Below are 16860 nucleotides of genomic sequence, written 5' to 3' on the forward strand. Positions count from 1 at the left end.
CTCAAAGGTAAAAGTTCGGGGTACCTGGGTGGCTCATTCAGTTAAGCATCTGTCCTTGGCTGGGGGCATGATCCTGGAGTCCTGGGATCCAGCCCCTGAGCAGGAGCCTGCTTCTCCCTCTCCCTCTGCAGACCACCACCCCGGCCCCACTCAGGCTCTGTCTCTACTAAATAAATAAAACCTTTTAAAAAAAAAAAAGGCAAAAAGCTCTAACCCCTCCTGCAGGGACTACCAAAAATGGACAAATAGTTTTCATCAGAAACACGAGTAGGTGGGAAGTGAGAGACTGTGGAATATATATATACCAAACATCTTATGTGTGACTTCTGAGCCATCACACACAGAAACATTTTGCTACAGATTAGCTGACAAGTCACAGAAGATCTCTCAAATAACAGCAAAATATAAAGTCCCATGAGAGCTGGCATCGCAGACTGCCACGTTCACCGCTATGCCCTGAGCTAGGGCAGAGCGTACGATGGTACCTAATGAAGAGTTGCTGAATAAACAAAGAATTAAGGTTCTTAGAAGTGGCCATGGTCGGGGCGCCTGGGTGGCTCAGTGGGTTAAGCCGCTGCCTTCGGCTCAGGTCATGATCCCAGGTCCTGGGTTCGAGCCCCGCGTCGGGCTTTCTGCTCAGCGGGGAGCCTGCTTCCTTCTCTCTCTGCCTGCCTCTCTGCCTACTTGTGATTTCTCTCTGTCAAATAAATAAATAAAAATCTAAAAAAAAAAAAAAAAAAAGAAGTGGCCATGGTCTAAGAATTTGTATTCTCCTCCCAAATTCTTAGGTTGAAATCCTAACCCCCAAAGGTGATGGTACTAGGAAATGGGGCTCTGGGGGTGATATAAGGTCATAAAGGTGATTAGCTCATGAATGGGTTTAGTAGTCTTATAAAAGGTGACCCCACAGGGCTGCCTGGATGGCACAGTCAGTTAAGTGTCCAACTCTTGATTTTGGCTCAGGACATGATCTCAGGGACGTGAGATCGAGCCCCACGTGAGGCTCCACACTCAGCAGGGAGTCTGCCTGGGATTCTCACTCTCCCTCTCCCAGTACCCCTCCAGCTCCTGATCTCTTTCTAAAATAAATAAACAAGAGAGAGAGAGAGACCCCACAGAACTCCCTCGCCCCTTCCAACAGGTGAGGACAAAGTCTGAGATCTGGAAGAAGGAGAGCCTCACTCGACCACACTGGCTCTCTGACCTTGCCCTTCAGTCTTCAGAATCATGAGCAATAAATGTTTCTAAGCCACCCAGACTGTGGCATTTTCTTATACAGCCCAAACGGATGAAGATGGTGGTCTTACTCTCTGTAAGGCATATGGCCTGCCTTAGCTCTTTCCATAGTCACTTACCATTTTTGTCAATTAATAAGAGTATTGAATTTTAGGTAGAGTTTAGAATCCCACTGACAAGGCAGTGTTGATTTTTATATATTTGACAGCACTGGGACATTACTGCTTTCTCCCAGAGCCAGGAGTAAAACTGAAGATGTTTCATTTGGCTCTTCCAACAAAGTCTTCAAACTGGGTCAGCCAAATCTGGTCTACCTCCCATTTCTGCAAGGCTTGTGAACTAAGAATGATCTTTATGTTCAATTTTTTTTTAAAGGGATATTTTGTGACATGAAAATTAGATGAAATTCAAATTTGGGGGTTCAGAAATGAGGTTTTATTTCAACACAGCCACGCCTAATTGTTTACTGAGGTCTATGGCTGCTTCCACTCAGTAACAGAGAACTTCAGCAGTTGCCGCGGACACCATATGGCCAGAGAAGCCTAAAATATTTACTACATGGCTCTTTACAGAGAGAGCCTGTCGATCACTGCTTCAGAGTTGAAAAGAAACGACCAATCGCAAGAATCAATGCTGAAACCTCTTCCATTAATTAACTCATTCTTTCAATTCATCACTGATTCTCAAACCAGTGATGTAAATTTAGCTTATGCCTGGCCAATAAAAATAGCTCTGTTTTCTGTGGTTATACCTCAGCAATGCTTCTGAATGCCTCTTACTGGGCCAATGAGCCTAAAAGCGAATAATTATTAAAGCCTACATCTTACAATCAGATAATGGCAAGTGAGTTGTAAACATCAGATCTAGTTTCTTCCTTCCTTTTCCCACTATGATGAAAGGGTTCTCTCAAGTTTTTTTTTTAACAACTTTTTTTACATCAATGTGTGATTCAGAAAAACAAAATGCAAACACCAGATTGGATTTTCCAGAAAAATCAATAGCAAATTGCCATTTTAGTGTGAGGTTTTTCTCATCTGAGATTGCCACCCTTTGTCTAGACAAGGAAGGGAGGAAAATAAAGAGGATGGGAGCAAACGCAAGCCGACCACAGAAAGCGTTTCCTTATTTTGGAATCCCGTGTGGCGGGCAAGGAACATGCTATCGTCACACTGACAGTTTTCACAATTAGCACCAAGATTGCATCATCAGCCTGAAAACCAACAGGTGGAAGGAAATGGGAGCCCATCGTCCAGGAAAAAGAAAGCTGGGGAGCCAAGGAACTGACCCATGTGTTTTTCCCCTGGTCTCTGAGTAGTTTGGGGCATTCCTTTTCTCTTAACAAAACATTGTCATTCCCCAACTTAGATATTTTTCAGTGTCAAAGTTTGCATTAAAAACTTATATAAAAACCTCCTATGTTATAATTAACTCTTTTACTTGTATTTTAAAATACAAAATACAAAAGCCACTGGTTGGAGTCAGTGTATATTCTTCTGAGAAAGATGGCGGCATTCAGAGAATGTAGGGATTGCAGACCAGGAGGAGGGAGAGGTGGGGCTGAGCCTCAAAGATTATAGGCTCTGTGCAGGCACTGCAGGGATGAACAGGCCACCCTTATCCTATGAAACCTTTGTCTTGAAGGCTTTGGCTACTTCTCCTCATTTGCAATCTACTCTGACAAAGTATACGCCTCTCTAGCTTTGGTGTGTGATTTTATTTTTAACTTTGGAGTTTTATTGGTATTATCTTAAATTTAGATAATTAAGATAGGGGCGCCTGGGTGGCTCAGTGGGTTAAAGCCTCTGCCTTCAGCTCAGGTCATGATTCCAGGGTCCTGGGATCGAGCCCCACATCGGGCTCTTTGCTCAGCAGGGAGCCTGCTTCCTCCTCTCTCTCTGCCTGCCTCTCTGCCTACTTGTAATCTCTGTCTGTCAAATAAATAAATAAAATCTTTAAAAAAAAAGATTAGATAATTAAGATAATCCCTGATGAGTCAAGATGCCTGGTGGGAGCCTAATGCCTGCATGCCCAGACTTTGATACTGTGCTACGTGATGCTGGACTTCTTCCCAGAGGAAAGCTAGAGCATGAAAGATCGAATGTCCGAGAAACTTGGAATTCTACATCCTCCTACTTAAGCTTTGGTTTGGGATTGGTCTATTTTTTAGTGGGCCTGGGTTTGTTTTATAAACCAGAGGCAGGGGACGGATCTCTGCTTATGGCAGAAGAGGTTTAACATAATAGCTTTCTTCCTTCAATCACATTCTACAGCTGTGTGTTTGGAACTGGATTTGTGTTGTTAATATTTATGCAGTTCCTCTAAAGTCTTTGTGTGTCTGAAGCATCAGGGACAGATCAATGACTTAAGAAGATATCTGCCTTGCTGCCCAAGGCAACTGGCCTTCTTCTCACAGGAATCACTATGGCCATGCCAAATGACTCCTGGAACATTCTTTTTGCTCTGAACCACACTACTGTAAGATGGACGACTTCCTTGCCAGGACCTACTTTCCACTTTGGAGTTGGATGTAAAACATGGTATATCTCATGCTATGTGCACCTCACTTCCTTGTGTGTCCTCAATACTCAGCAAAGACTTCACAGAAAGCAAAATGGGTATGAGTTTTATAGTCCTGAATGGTATACTAGCTGCATGTAGGCATGGAACAGATGTTTAACTGAATTTTTTTGGGTCCCTACATAAATTGGAAAGAATTTACAAATATGTTTCCAAGATCAACAGGACTCAAGGTTTTGCTCCTAAAAGGAAGACCAGATGTAAATTCCATTTACATATAATGGAGTTCCTACCATGTACCATCAACCAAAATGAATTCAGAGAGTTCTGAGATTGTCTCATCTTCAAAAGGGAAAGAAATGGCTAAGAACTTTCTAGAGGATCTGCTTAGTCTTTGGATGAAATCTTAGCTTCATCACACCACAAAGACTGCAGGCCTAGAGTCCTGATAGACCTCTGCCAGGTAGTATCACTAATGTGTTTGATTTATGAAAGAAAGGCAAGAGGCATAAAATTCCTTTGAGATGGTGCCTTTTCATCCAACAAGAATTAAATACTAACCAGTGGTGACCATTTTAATAATGAAATCATCCTTTTTAATTGACTGGAACACTACCACTGAGGACATTTTTCCATCCCAACAGCCCTTCTTAATGGGGAGGATATGTGAGTCTAGGGATGCCCGTGATGGCTCTGTCCTTTTGTACCAGGTGCCTGACATTCGCTAAATGCCAGAGAACAATAGCTCTGCCTTTCTTTCCTTCTTTAATGCTGTAGCTAAAAAGGAAAAAAAAAAATGTTTACTTACATGGCTTATTAACCAAAAAGAAAAATGGCTATTTCCACATAACTGAGAACAAATGTGATGGCTTGTGATGTATGAAGATTTCAAGGAAAAAACAAACAACAAAAAAAGGAATAATGTGATGCAGAAGGTAGAGTGCAATCCTGGCCCAAACCAAGATTTTGCTTTTTTATTTTTATTTTTTTTAAAGATTTTACTTATTTATTTGACAAAGAGAGACACAGAGAGAGAGGGAACAGAAACAGGGGGAGTGGGAGAGGGAGAAGCAGGCTCCATCCCAGGATCCTGGGATCATGACCTGAGCTGAAGGCAGACGCTTAAGAACTAAGCCACTCAGGTGCCCCTTTATTTTGCTTTTTGATGAAACGATATCCGAAAGGAATTGAAAAGTGCACAGTCTCTTCTCAATCAATCCCTTCCCTCAGTCCCTGAGTATGGCACCAGCCAGTGAGAAAAGAAATATTGTCACTGGCAAGAAATCTGCCAGAAAATTCTACAATGATGTTTTCCCTACTATGTTTTGGAGAATGTTCTTAATATTTTGACTTATTTCCTTTGAATTTCTACTAAAGGACTTGCAATCTGACATCAGCTTGGAGATTAAAGTTTATAAATAATATTAAACTATAAACTAATCTAAAATGGACCTAGTTCAAGTCGTTAAGAATTCAATTATGGGGTCAAGGTAGAAGAACACATCAAAACATCTGTTTACCCAACAGCAAGAGAAAAGAAACACATGGAAAGATTTCTAAGTCATGCTAATTGAAAGATTTTCCAAGTGTTCTTTTTAGGAACTTGGTTCAAACTGTAGGTCAACATTTACCATGAGGTCGTCAGGTTGGTACTAACTTCAGGATTTTTACCCAAATTTATGTACCACTGCCACCATTAGATAAAATATGTTTACTTACATTGACTGGAAACTTTTAGAGGCCATAAATGAAAGCCAGTGCCAACTCTAGGAAGGGGAAGATAACCAAAAATAACATATTTCTCTTCTTTAAAAATTATTATTAAATTCAAGCTGGATACTTTGTCTGAAGGCCAAAACTGACAGCTACCCTCATCTTGTTAAAAATGCATGTAAGTGTTACAAGATGTGTTGGAGGTAAGTGTTAGAAGATGTCACAGCATCAGACTAAGCCTTTTTAGAAAGATTGGAGGTAAACTGAAAGGTTAATAAACTCATTATATAATTCACTGTTATTTAATGCCATGCTTGTGTACCATGTAAAATCATTTCAAACACTAAATCACGGTCCCAAACCCACTCTGAGGGAAACAAGTTCTTCTCCAACATGATAAAGGCATGCACCTGGGTCATTCTCAGCATGCGTCTTGTCTTAAAAAGTGCAAGACCCCAGCATTCAAACAAGGTATTCACAGCTTTCTCTTCCAAAAATGACAACTCATGAGGGAAAGGGGAAGAGAAATGAGTCATCATCTCAAACCTGAGCAACATGAGAAATGACATTTTCCACATTTTGTCCAAATTGTTACTTAAACAAATGAGACTGGTGTAGGGACACAGAGAGGAATGAGAAGTATTAAGGAAGGTAAAGAGGTGGCTGGTCACTTATTTTCTATTCCTAAAAGAAATCAATGAAAATAATGAATGGCCTTTGAAAGTAAAAAAAACTGGGGGAGAATCTGAATTTCAATTAGGAACGAGGAACCTACTCCACACAGTCCAAAAAGCTAATATTTGATAAGCATTTCTGCCTGTAACCATGCTCTGTCATTTAAGGAAAAGAAAAAAGAAAAAAAACAAAAAAACCCAAAAGACCAAACACCCAATTAACTTAGGACAGCAAGTAGGACTTACTGGTAGTGAACCCAGGATGGCCCAAGAGTTTTCTTGAATTGAGCAAGTCCTACGATATCAATATAAATGAGCTCAACGATCCTGTCTCCTACAGTTGGGCAGCCAGACCGGTTTCCTACAACCTTCTTCATTATCCTAGAAAGAGGGACCGGAGAGAGGGAAGAAAGGAAAGAAAAATAATAATTTATTTCAAGATACGACACTTAGCAACATTAATAGGCAAACATCCCAAGAATGTTGTCGGGGAGGAGGGCATGGTCTGTCCCAATCTGCTGCCTATCCAGATTCTGCCCACCCATCAAGGCCTATCCAGAGTCCTGCTTCGGAGTCTGGCACAAGTAAATGGTGGCTCACACATGATGCGTGCGCGTGCGTACACACACACACACACACACACACACACACACACACACACTTTGAAACCTAGGAAGACCTGGGTCTGAATCTATCTACCTCCACTAGCTGCTGTGAGATCTTAGACAAGTCACTAACCTCTCTGGTCTTTCCTCCTAAGAACAACAACAAAAAAAGCAATCTTCCCACAAAACAGGATTTGCGACAGAAAAGATAGTAAAAAAGCAACCTGTCAGAGATTCTTCAGGTGCTTAAATGAGATTTTAAAAAGAAAAGTGCCTCAGGTGTCGCAGATACTTAGTGGCTACTGCTTCCCCTCACAGAAACTGCTCTCATTACCCTACTGACCTCCTAAAGGTCTTCAATTTCTAGCCGCTACAATACAGAGTTCTATACTGTCTTCTGTGGTTTCCTAATTTTTTCTATGTCAAATTTTTCCTTCTGACTAGACTCTATTATATAACCGGTACTACTCTTCCTTCCATCCACCCATCTCCTCACCCATCCGTACAACCCCACCCCTGCACCCAGAGAGAGCCGACATATGTGATCGTATGCCAACTTCACGTGTGGGAGTAAAAACTGCTCGCCGAACCACACTGCCGCTCACCCAGAAATCGGTACTCACTGACGCCTCTTATCCTTGCCTGCACTCCATAACCATCTTTCACCAAATTCTGGCTATCCCCCTTTGAAGGACGAGTCCTAGAAGCAGGACTCTGTTCCGTAACTCCGTGCTGCCACTCCTTTAGGTACCCTGCTCCTCAGATCGCTTGACCCTCAGAAAATACCAGGTTCTGTACAACCAATTCCTTCCCAAGAATTTGAAAGTATTTCTACACAGGGCCAGATAGTAAATACTTTCACCTTTGCAGGCCACATGTCCTCTGCCTCAACTACACAACTCTGCCCTTGGAGAACAAAGGCAGTCACAGCAATTCATCCATAATGGGTGTGGCTATGTGCCTGTGGGAGTTTCGTAACAAAAATACACAGAAGACTGCATCGAGCCCGCAGTGCCAGGTGTGTGAACCCTTGGTCGACCCTATTTTTGGTGGTTCCCACACTGGTCTGCACACTGGAATTATCCAGAGGCATTGAGATACTTAGTGTGTCCTGTGTCCTATTCTCGAAGGCTGTGATTTAATTAGTCTGGCATATGATCTGGGCACTGGGAGGCCACAAAGATCCCCCATGATGGTAATGTGCAGGCATGTTCTGCCCTCTGTGGCTTCCATAACTGTCTTCTTAAATAAAACATATCTGGCTCTCTTACCAGTACTCAAAGCACTCCATAGACATCTTGACGAACAAGTTAAGTCTCTGCCTGGTAGTCCCTTAATATGCCTTTTCTGACCATCCCTAGAGTTCCCACAGTTTTCCACTTATTCACCCACTCACTCGTTCCTGAATTCAACCCTTCACTGGTTTGCTCAGTCCCAAGTCACAAGCACCCACTGGGTGCTAGGCACTATTCTAGGTGCCACACACACCACAGTGAGCAACAATCACTATTTCTGTACTCCCTTGGCTTACATTCTAGCAGTCATGCTTCAATTACTACTAATCACATTGCAATTAGTGTAATTATTACGCAATGTATTAGCTGTAATTACCAGAAGATTGGCATTTCCTTGAACGCATGCTGGTCATCTCTGTCTATCCTGTACCAAGAACTGGTGCCCAGAAAGCACTGAGAGAATGACTGCTAAATGTGTGGATGCCTCGACTTCACAGGCTATGTACACAGTGTGTTTTAAAGCAAGCAGGGGGCAGCATGCTGAAGGGACATGGGCAGTGTTTAGGGGTTCAGAAGACCTCGGATTTATCTGGATCCAAAAAGAGCAATCTGGTACAGTGGTCAAGAACACAGGCTTTGAGGTCTGACACAGAACTCTCGCACGTTTTCTACATATTCTTAAGCAACTCAGTTTCCTCATCGTAAAAATGCAGGAAGCAACAGCACTTACTTCCGAGTTTGTGTAAACAGTACGTAAAATGTGCAGTGTCCGACGAACAGTAGGTGCTCACCAAATGTTAGGTGTTCATAGCCTCCATCTATGCTGTGGTTATCCTAACTGCTGACATTCTTGTTGTAACTAATGCCCTGATCACAGTTTTAGCATATAGAAACTGTTTAAAAAATGACAATTGATACTACTGCTTTCATCTCAACACTGCCACTTATCAGCTATGTGGACCTTGGCCCCTAACACAAGTGACCTCTCTGGGCATCAATGTCTTGGACAGGAAAGTTGGAGCGGGGGATGGGTTGGAGGGGACATATTTTGTTTTAAACACCCTTCTATCTCTAGAATGTTCACTCGAGGTATTTCTTCTGGAACGTTTGGCATATGGCAACATGAACACTTGGCTGCTGGGAACAAAGTCTCTATGGGCAGTTATCCAAAAGGAGTGAAGGGGCACAGAGCATTCCTGCCTAGCCAGCTGTGTCAATCTATAGGAGATTATGAGAGGGCTAGGACCGGAAGCAGATTTCAGGGAAACAGAAAAGCCAGGTAGAGTTAACAGCTGGAAAGTTGGCTTTACCAAAAGAGGATTGGATCAGGGCTTTCAAGAAACTCATTCTATCCAAATTAAATTATAAACAGGAACTTGCCCTGTTTTAAGATTTGGGAGGCTTGCAGTTAAGTAGGGTAGGGTATGAATTTCAGCAGGAGACAGGGAATTAGGAAAGTCAATAATGTTTTGTGCTGCACATGTTGGAAGCACCTGTAATAGCAAAGAATAAGCTCCTGAGTTTGAAATTTCTGGCATTCATTTATGAAGCCTCTGGAGCCTGCAGCTACAATGAAAACATATTATCCTTTTCACAGTGTATGTATTTAGCTCCTGAAAATAATCTTCTTATCTCCTGTTTAGTGAATTATCACTTTCATTTTCCTCCACAAGAAATTACACACTAATAGAGGGCTTTAAGAGTTTACAATTTCTTTTTTGTATTCTGATTTTAAAATTGAAAAGTAATCTCCTTACTCCTTGAGCTCAGCCAGTGAAGCTGAAATCCTAATGTCATGGCCCAGTAAGTACAGAGATGTAATTAAATCACTCCACTGAACTAATTCACCGAGAGGGCCACCACTGAAAGCTGTCTCTGCTATCTTAAATCCAGATTCCTTAGTCAGGAGTCCCAGGTGAACGAGGACCTGAAAAAAACAAACAAACAAACAAAAAACAAAGGAGAGGCATTTATTGATTCCCACTGAATCAAGTACAAACTCCACAGTAACACACCAAAAGCAATCAACCAAATCTAAAGTGATGTTTATGTTCTCATGTAACCTCAACCTGGCCTAGATTTTTCCAGAAGGTACAAAGAAATGGAAGGAAAAAGATTCACTACCGCACCCCATTATGGATCTGAACATGACAGATGGACAGTCTCTTTTTAGAAAGCAGGATACATTTGGGAAATCAGATTTAAAGGCAAGTAAGCGAAGGCAATAAAATATCATTTAACAATATTGGGTGTTTCTTCCCCACAGCTAGAATATTTTTAAGGTTTTAATGCAAAAAATTTCAAACATATCCAAAATCAGACATGGTAGCACAGTTGATTCCAAGGCACTTATCACATAAATTTCACAATTATTAACTCAGGACAAATCTTAATGTACACCCCTCATTTTCTCCCAACCCCCCTAGCTGATGTTGAAGCAAATCCTAGAGATCATATCCTTCCATCTGCAAATACTTCAGTTTGTATCTCTAAAAGAAACAGACCTTCAGTTAAAAAACACAAGCATAACATCACTTTCGCCCCTAAAACAGTTATTCATTCCTTAATATCATTCACTATCCAGTTAGTGTTTACGCCTCCTACAAGCATAGTTGTTCCAGGCAGAAGTCAAATAAAGTGCGTTAAGTCTAAGTGTCTCATTTATTTCTTAGGCTTCTTTAGCCCCATCCTTTGGGGTTGGGGAGAGTTTTATTTGTCCAAGACACAAAAAGACATTTGTCCAAGGTTGTATTTCCAGTAGAGTCTCTCACACTTCGGGTTTTGCTGATTGTGTAACAGATTCTTCTACCCCTTGTATTTATAGTAAACTAGTAATTAGATCCACAGGCATGATTCAGTTCATATTTGATGTTTTTGGCAATGCTACTTCATAGGTGGTACTGTATGCTTCCTTTCCCTAGTGGGAACAATGTCTAGGATCTCTGGTGATGTTAGGAGCTACTGATGATCACTAAATAGAGGCCTTCAGATCCGTCAGGAGTTACAAAATGGTGATATTTTATTATTCCTTCTGCTTTTATTAGCTGGAATGCTTCTACAAAGAGAAACTACCCCCGCCCCCATCAATTATTTGGCTTTGCTGAAGTACGGTTTATAGAGAAAAAGCCTGGCAAATATTTGACTCTTGCCCTTTATTTATCAGTTTTCCAAATAACAAATTTGTTCATTAGCCTACTCCAATGACCGTCAATGAGGCTTTTACACAGTCACAGATAGAAGTTATCCTTATGGATTATCAAATTGTCCCATCTTGCCAATGCAAGGCTGTTCAAGTTGGCTTCTAAGTTCTTCTGACAGGATTCTAGTAGTCTTTGAGAGTGCCTTTGCTCTCCACTATGACATATGTTTGCAGCTCAACATGTACAACTTCTAAGACCTTAACCAACCATTTTTCCAAGAACCTCTTATACCATTGAGTGGAAATGGCATCTAAAGATCAAGGTCTGGTGCTTAAGGGGACTCTAGTTAATCACTGTCTGTAGCCCTTTTCAGTGGACATAGCTGGAAATTTATTTCTCCTCCAGGATAAAACAAATCATAAATTCACACTGGTACTTCCCATTCAAACTCAGGATTACAGTAACTTTGCATAACATTATCCATCTTACATATGTTATTTTCTCTCTCCCAGACGGAAAATCCCACTTCTCGAGGATACTAACATAAGTACTTTGCTTTATTCCAATATGCAGAAGGGATTCAGAATGAGAATATCTACACCACCACCTACTACATGTAAACTTAGTAAAACTCAGTAAAACTTCTCAAGATATTTGGCCATTTTTTTGTCCTTTGTGATATACCATCAGAAATGCTGAAAAGTCTGTGTTCTAGTCCCTAAGAACAGTTCTTTGTGTGTTGACTGTAAAACTGGATATGTAGTCAGTTCATGTCTTGTTTTCTTTGTAATTTTTAGATAATTTTTTTGCAATTCAACTTTATTTTATACTATGTCAAGTGACTATAGTATCAAAGCTACAGAGAAAGATATATTTACATAAGTCTAGTTTCTACACCCGTTGTCTCCACACTATTTCCTCTTTCCCCGTATTTGACTCTTTTTATTGTGATTAGCATAAAATTTAATATTTTAACCATTGTTAAGTGTACAGTGGCATTAAGTACACCACAATGTTATGCAACCATCTCCTTTATTTTTAATTTCAGTCTATCCTATTTTTAAAAATATGAGCATGCATAAATGTATATTATATATACATCATCTGTGTGTACATGCACATATCTTTATGTATACGTGTGTGTATGTGTGTGTGTGTATGTGTGTGTGTATAAATTCTCTCTTCCTTTTAAAAATAATGTTCACTGTTCTCCATGTCTTATTTATTGACTTGACAATATACCCTAAAGATTATTGCATAGATTCTGTAAAAATACTGTATTTCGTCTTACAGCCCCCCTGGATTTTTGACCTCATACTCCTCTACAGAGGACTATCTGGGGCCTGAACTTTTGCACCTTCTGTCTCATAAACTCAAGGGATTTAGCAAAAATGGAACCACTGAACTGTGACTTAGGGTTTTGTAAGCTCATCCTTCCCATTTCCTTTTTTTTTTTTTTGAGGATATCAAAGTAGTCAAATTAGGAACACCAAAGTCTTTTTAAATTAATTTTTAGATGTGGGTACACTAAAGACTGTGTAATTTGCTCTGTTGTTTATCATCCAAACAGTTACTCTAAAGCCAAGGCCATTTAACCTCTACCTTATAGGGTATAAAATGTTTCATACTCAGGGTTATTCCCAGAGGTTTTCTAAGCAAATCCCCTTGAATTCAAACAGATTGGCTCTAGTTTAATTGACAGTATCTCTCCCTCAAGAATACAAGGAGAAGCACCAATTCAACATAGCAGCAACGGAACTCAGCAGTTGCCCAAAGCCCAGAAGTGACAAACAGCACGACCAGGAGATTGCCACGACGATGTGACAACAAGCTCTCCAAGGCTGTCTGTAGGTAAAGCCAAGAGGGTTAGGCTCCCCGATGCCACAGGGACAGAGCGTCAGGGCGGTTCAAAGGAAACTCTCACAGGCACATACCCTGCTTGGCTTCACCTGAGAAGTGTGTGTGCTGGTCCCTGCTAAGCAGGATTACTGTCACAGGGGAAAGGAAAGCCCAAAGAAGGCTGTACAAGAGACTGAGCAGATTCACCCTGAGGGAGTATCATTTGAGACATGACATTTCTCTTAGTCTTGTTTCCAAGCAAAATCGAATTTTAAAAGAAAACTGGCATCTAACCGAACTGAATTCCTCAGAAACTCACTTTCTTCCGCTTTCTCTTTTCAAGATTCTGCTTTTCTGCCAGGGACTTGATAGCTTGGATCCACGCATCAGCCATTCGCCGGATCCGGAGTCTCATCCACCGGAATTCTTCATGCTTTTTCATCATGCTGTAGAGAATATTAAAATCCGTACGAATTTCCGCCTAGAAACAGAAATTTAATAAAAATGAACAGAAGATAAAAAGTCAGAAGGCAGAATGGTTGTCATGATGTGACATTTGAAAACTTGAAAGAGCTAGTCAATTAAATACAGGGCTTCAAAAGTAAGGCTTGTCTGCTGCAGAGCTTTACTTCAAGGCCCCAGGATTACAAATTAAAGTAAAGGCCCCTGACTGCTCATCTGTTGTATGGGACACCATTAAAAAATGAGAAACTGAGAAAGGCCCAGCACAGTCACCGCAAAGCCCAGAGTTACATTAAAATGCATTTTTTTTTTTTTTTGCAATGAGTATGCTCGATGTACCTTGAAATTCTCTGCACCCGAATTTATTGCCACTTGGATCTACTGCAAGGCAGCAGACTCCTGGAAAAGTAAAGTCAGTTCTTAACAGGCTGCTTGGTATTGTGTAGTTTGCCAGAAAGCCTTCATCTGCCCACAGAGTTAAGCAGGGAAATAAATGCTCATCTTCCAGTTTTGACCCCATCTCAAACAAACAAAAGCTCATTATTTTCTAAGGAATTTAAAAGCCAGCAATACCATTTTCCTACCGTAGCTCAACAAAATTTAAAACCCAGGCCAAAATAATTTAAAAGCCAGGAAGAACACTTTTCTAATGTAGCTGAGTACAACCAGTGATCAGAATAACAGAAAAACAGCAGCATTCCTATTTATTTTTCGTAACATCAAGAACATGCTAACTCCATCCCCCAACAGTCACATGCTTTGTTCTCAACACTCACCTGATCCCTCCTTGACCCAACCTTCTCCCAAGATTCCCACGGCCTACAGCATGGTTCAGCACACTGTGGCTGGGGGAGTCAGATCCTCCAGGTGCCTGTTTTGGTACAGAAAGTTCTGCGAAAACATGGCCATACCTCTCATTTACATCCTGTCTATAGCTGCCCTCTGCACTTAAGGTCAGAACTGAGCAGGTCCAACAGAGACCTTATGGCCTGGCCTGGGAAGATGAAAATATTCATTTTCTGGCCTTTTACAGAAAAGGGCTGCTGACCCTTGGTCTAAAGAATAAAGACATGAGCTTTTAATGTGGCACAGAAAACCTTTCATGGTCCCTAATGATCTTTCCCATCTCATCTTCCACCAAAGCTCATCCGATACCCTATGGCCTTGCCCACTGAACTGTGATCTACTCCCTGAAAACACCAAACTCTGGTACGGGCACCTTTCCCCCTGCACATCAGACACATCTTTCTCCTCTCCTTCATCTACTGTGAACTCACTCATCATTTGAAATTCAGCTCCAGTATCATCATCTCTTTGCAAACTCTCCTAACCCCTGCAGGCTGAGATCACCGCTTTCTCATTCATTCCCACTGGCCTATAGTTCAGCTTCTATGCAGGTGTGGTCACGACTTTCACCCATCACTCTCATGAGATTGCTGAGTGCACCTCCACGTCTGGCACCAGGTCTCATTCCTCTCAGGAGCCTGTCACTCAGGACCCCCCCCCGCCCCCCCGCCCCCCCCGCCCCAGAGAATTGCTTGAGAAACAGATACTACTGGTGAACTGATTTGAGCCCCCAAATTTCCACAGGCCTGCTGAGAGAAGTTCTTCTGTTTACCGTGATTTCAGGTTATAGTGGGCCTGTCTAGCCAACTCCGAAGGTATCCCTTGGCACAGAACCAAATCACAAGCCTAGTTTCCAAAAATCACTCACCAATGAATTATGATCAGCTTCTTCATAGGGATTTTTGGCTCTCCAAGGTAAATGAGGACACCAATTTTCAACCTGAAAAATATACAAGAGACACTAAGTCTGCTGGTTCATCTGTAAACCATATAATGTCCGTACTAAGCACCAAGTACCATTCCCAGCACACAATACCACTACATTTAAGGGGTTGTTCCTGCTATTAGGCTTTCATGCTTTCAGCAAGCAGCATAGATGCAGGGAACCTCTCACATGGAGGAAACCATAGCAGAGGTCTCAAGGAGCCCACAGCTACACTTTCTATCTGTCCTTCAAAGTACTTCGTGCTGCAGACTCCTTCATCTGGTAAGCCTCATGTGTCTGTCTACACCAGATGGAGAGCGGTGGGGGAGGTCTCCCAGCAAAAAGGTAAAAGACAGAGATTGCAGGAGAATGAGAAGGGAAGGACAGACATGCTCTATTATCTGCTGCAGCATGTCTGGAAAGGAAACTGCATGGCGTTTGAGCTACAGAGCTCCCTCATTCATCTCAGAATTAGGAAAGCAGCTCATCGTTTAAGGCTAATTGATCAAGACTTCCCCTCATTTTCTGGCTGTTCACTTCACACTAGCTCATCTCAAAGAAGAAGATGGTAAAAACTATCAGAAAAGAGATAAAAGGAAAAAGGAGGAAAAAAAAAACCCTCAGCAATCTTGCGAGAGCCGCTCTAGAAGATGGATTGTTCTGTCAATGCACAGAAGTTTAAAGAGTTGAGGGGAAGAGCAAAACCGCCCAATTTTACAGGAATTCCTTCAAAAAGGTTACCGAACAAAATTAGGCAAAAAAAAAAAAAATAATAATAATCACAGTTTCTAGTAAAAGAAAGAAGAAAGCTGCAGTGACGAATATTGTTGGCTTCTTTGTTAAAACTGGCCATACAATGATGCCAAGCTACCAGATCCCCTGTGTACACATAAGTGAGGACATCATTAAAGGTGGCTGATGAACGGTCACTGAAACTATCTTTTTCTGCATTCTTTCTCTGGCTAGCTGGGCCTACAGTAATACACAGAGCATGTGGAAGGGGGACAGCCTCGGAGGGCCACGGCCTCCTCCGCCAGGAACGAGGATTCCGTCGAGATGGTTTGCCCATCAGCTTGGGGTGCGTTTTCAAACACACACAGCAGTTTCCCTCATCTGGAAATTGTGCTTAATGCCAGGTAATTTTGACTATGACCAAAATAACTATGTGATTTGCATAAAGCCATCCGCCTGTGCAAATGATGAGAAAGCAATAAGTGGAGGGCAGCAAAGCTTGGGGGAGGGTAGAATCCCTAGATAGGAAAAGACCAATATTCTCTCTCTCTCTTTTTTTTCTGGTGGAGTAAAATTAGACTTTACCATATTTGTGAATGACTTCAGAGACTCAAAAGGACTCCCCAGGAGGAAAGCTGAAATGGTTTCTACTCATAAAAAACGAAAATACTGACTTGTCTTGGATGGCTGTGCCTAATTACGGAGCCCTTGCAGCAGTATCATGGTGAGAAGCAATATCTGGGGCTCCACACATGTGAGAAATGAGGGAAAACCAGTGGAAAAGCAGCCTACAAGCAGATGAAGCCTCAGCTGGTCCCAGCAGCAGTGCAAACATCTGCACCTTGGAATCTCAGGCCAGCGTGAATTATCTACTTCCAATTAAATTCTTGCAAATGGACTAAATAAAACGTTGCTATAAGGCATATTTATAACATG

General features: G+C 41.6%; 1 protein-coding gene across 3 annotated transcripts in view; it reads right to left on the reverse strand.

Moving 5' to 3' along the window:
* Nucleotides 1-16860, reverse strand: part of MGAT5 (alpha-1,6-mannosylglycoprotein 6-beta-N-acetylglucosaminyltransferase) — a 351528-nt gene that overhangs the window by 117020 nt on the left and 217648 nt on the right. For all 3 annotated transcript variants that reach the window (XM_047722524.1, XM_047722521.1, XM_047722522.1), the window contains 4 exons: nucleotides 15136-15207; nucleotides 13279-13440; nucleotides 9738-9907; nucleotides 6387-6521 (listed from right to left, as the gene is read on the reverse strand). In XM_047722524.1, coding sequence (XP_047578480.1) covers nucleotides 6387-6521; nucleotides 9738-9907; nucleotides 13279-13440; nucleotides 15136-15207 — 539 coding nt within the window. The remainder of the gene's footprint in view (nucleotides 1-6386; nucleotides 6522-9737; nucleotides 9908-13278; nucleotides 13441-15135; nucleotides 15208-16860) is intronic.

The sequence above is a fragment of the Lutra lutra genome, chromosome 3 (genome assembly GCF_902655055.1).
Source record: "Lutra lutra chromosome 3, mLutLut1.2, whole genome shotgun sequence".
Lineage (NCBI taxonomy): Eukaryota > Metazoa > Chordata > Mammalia > Carnivora > Mustelidae > Lutra > Lutra lutra.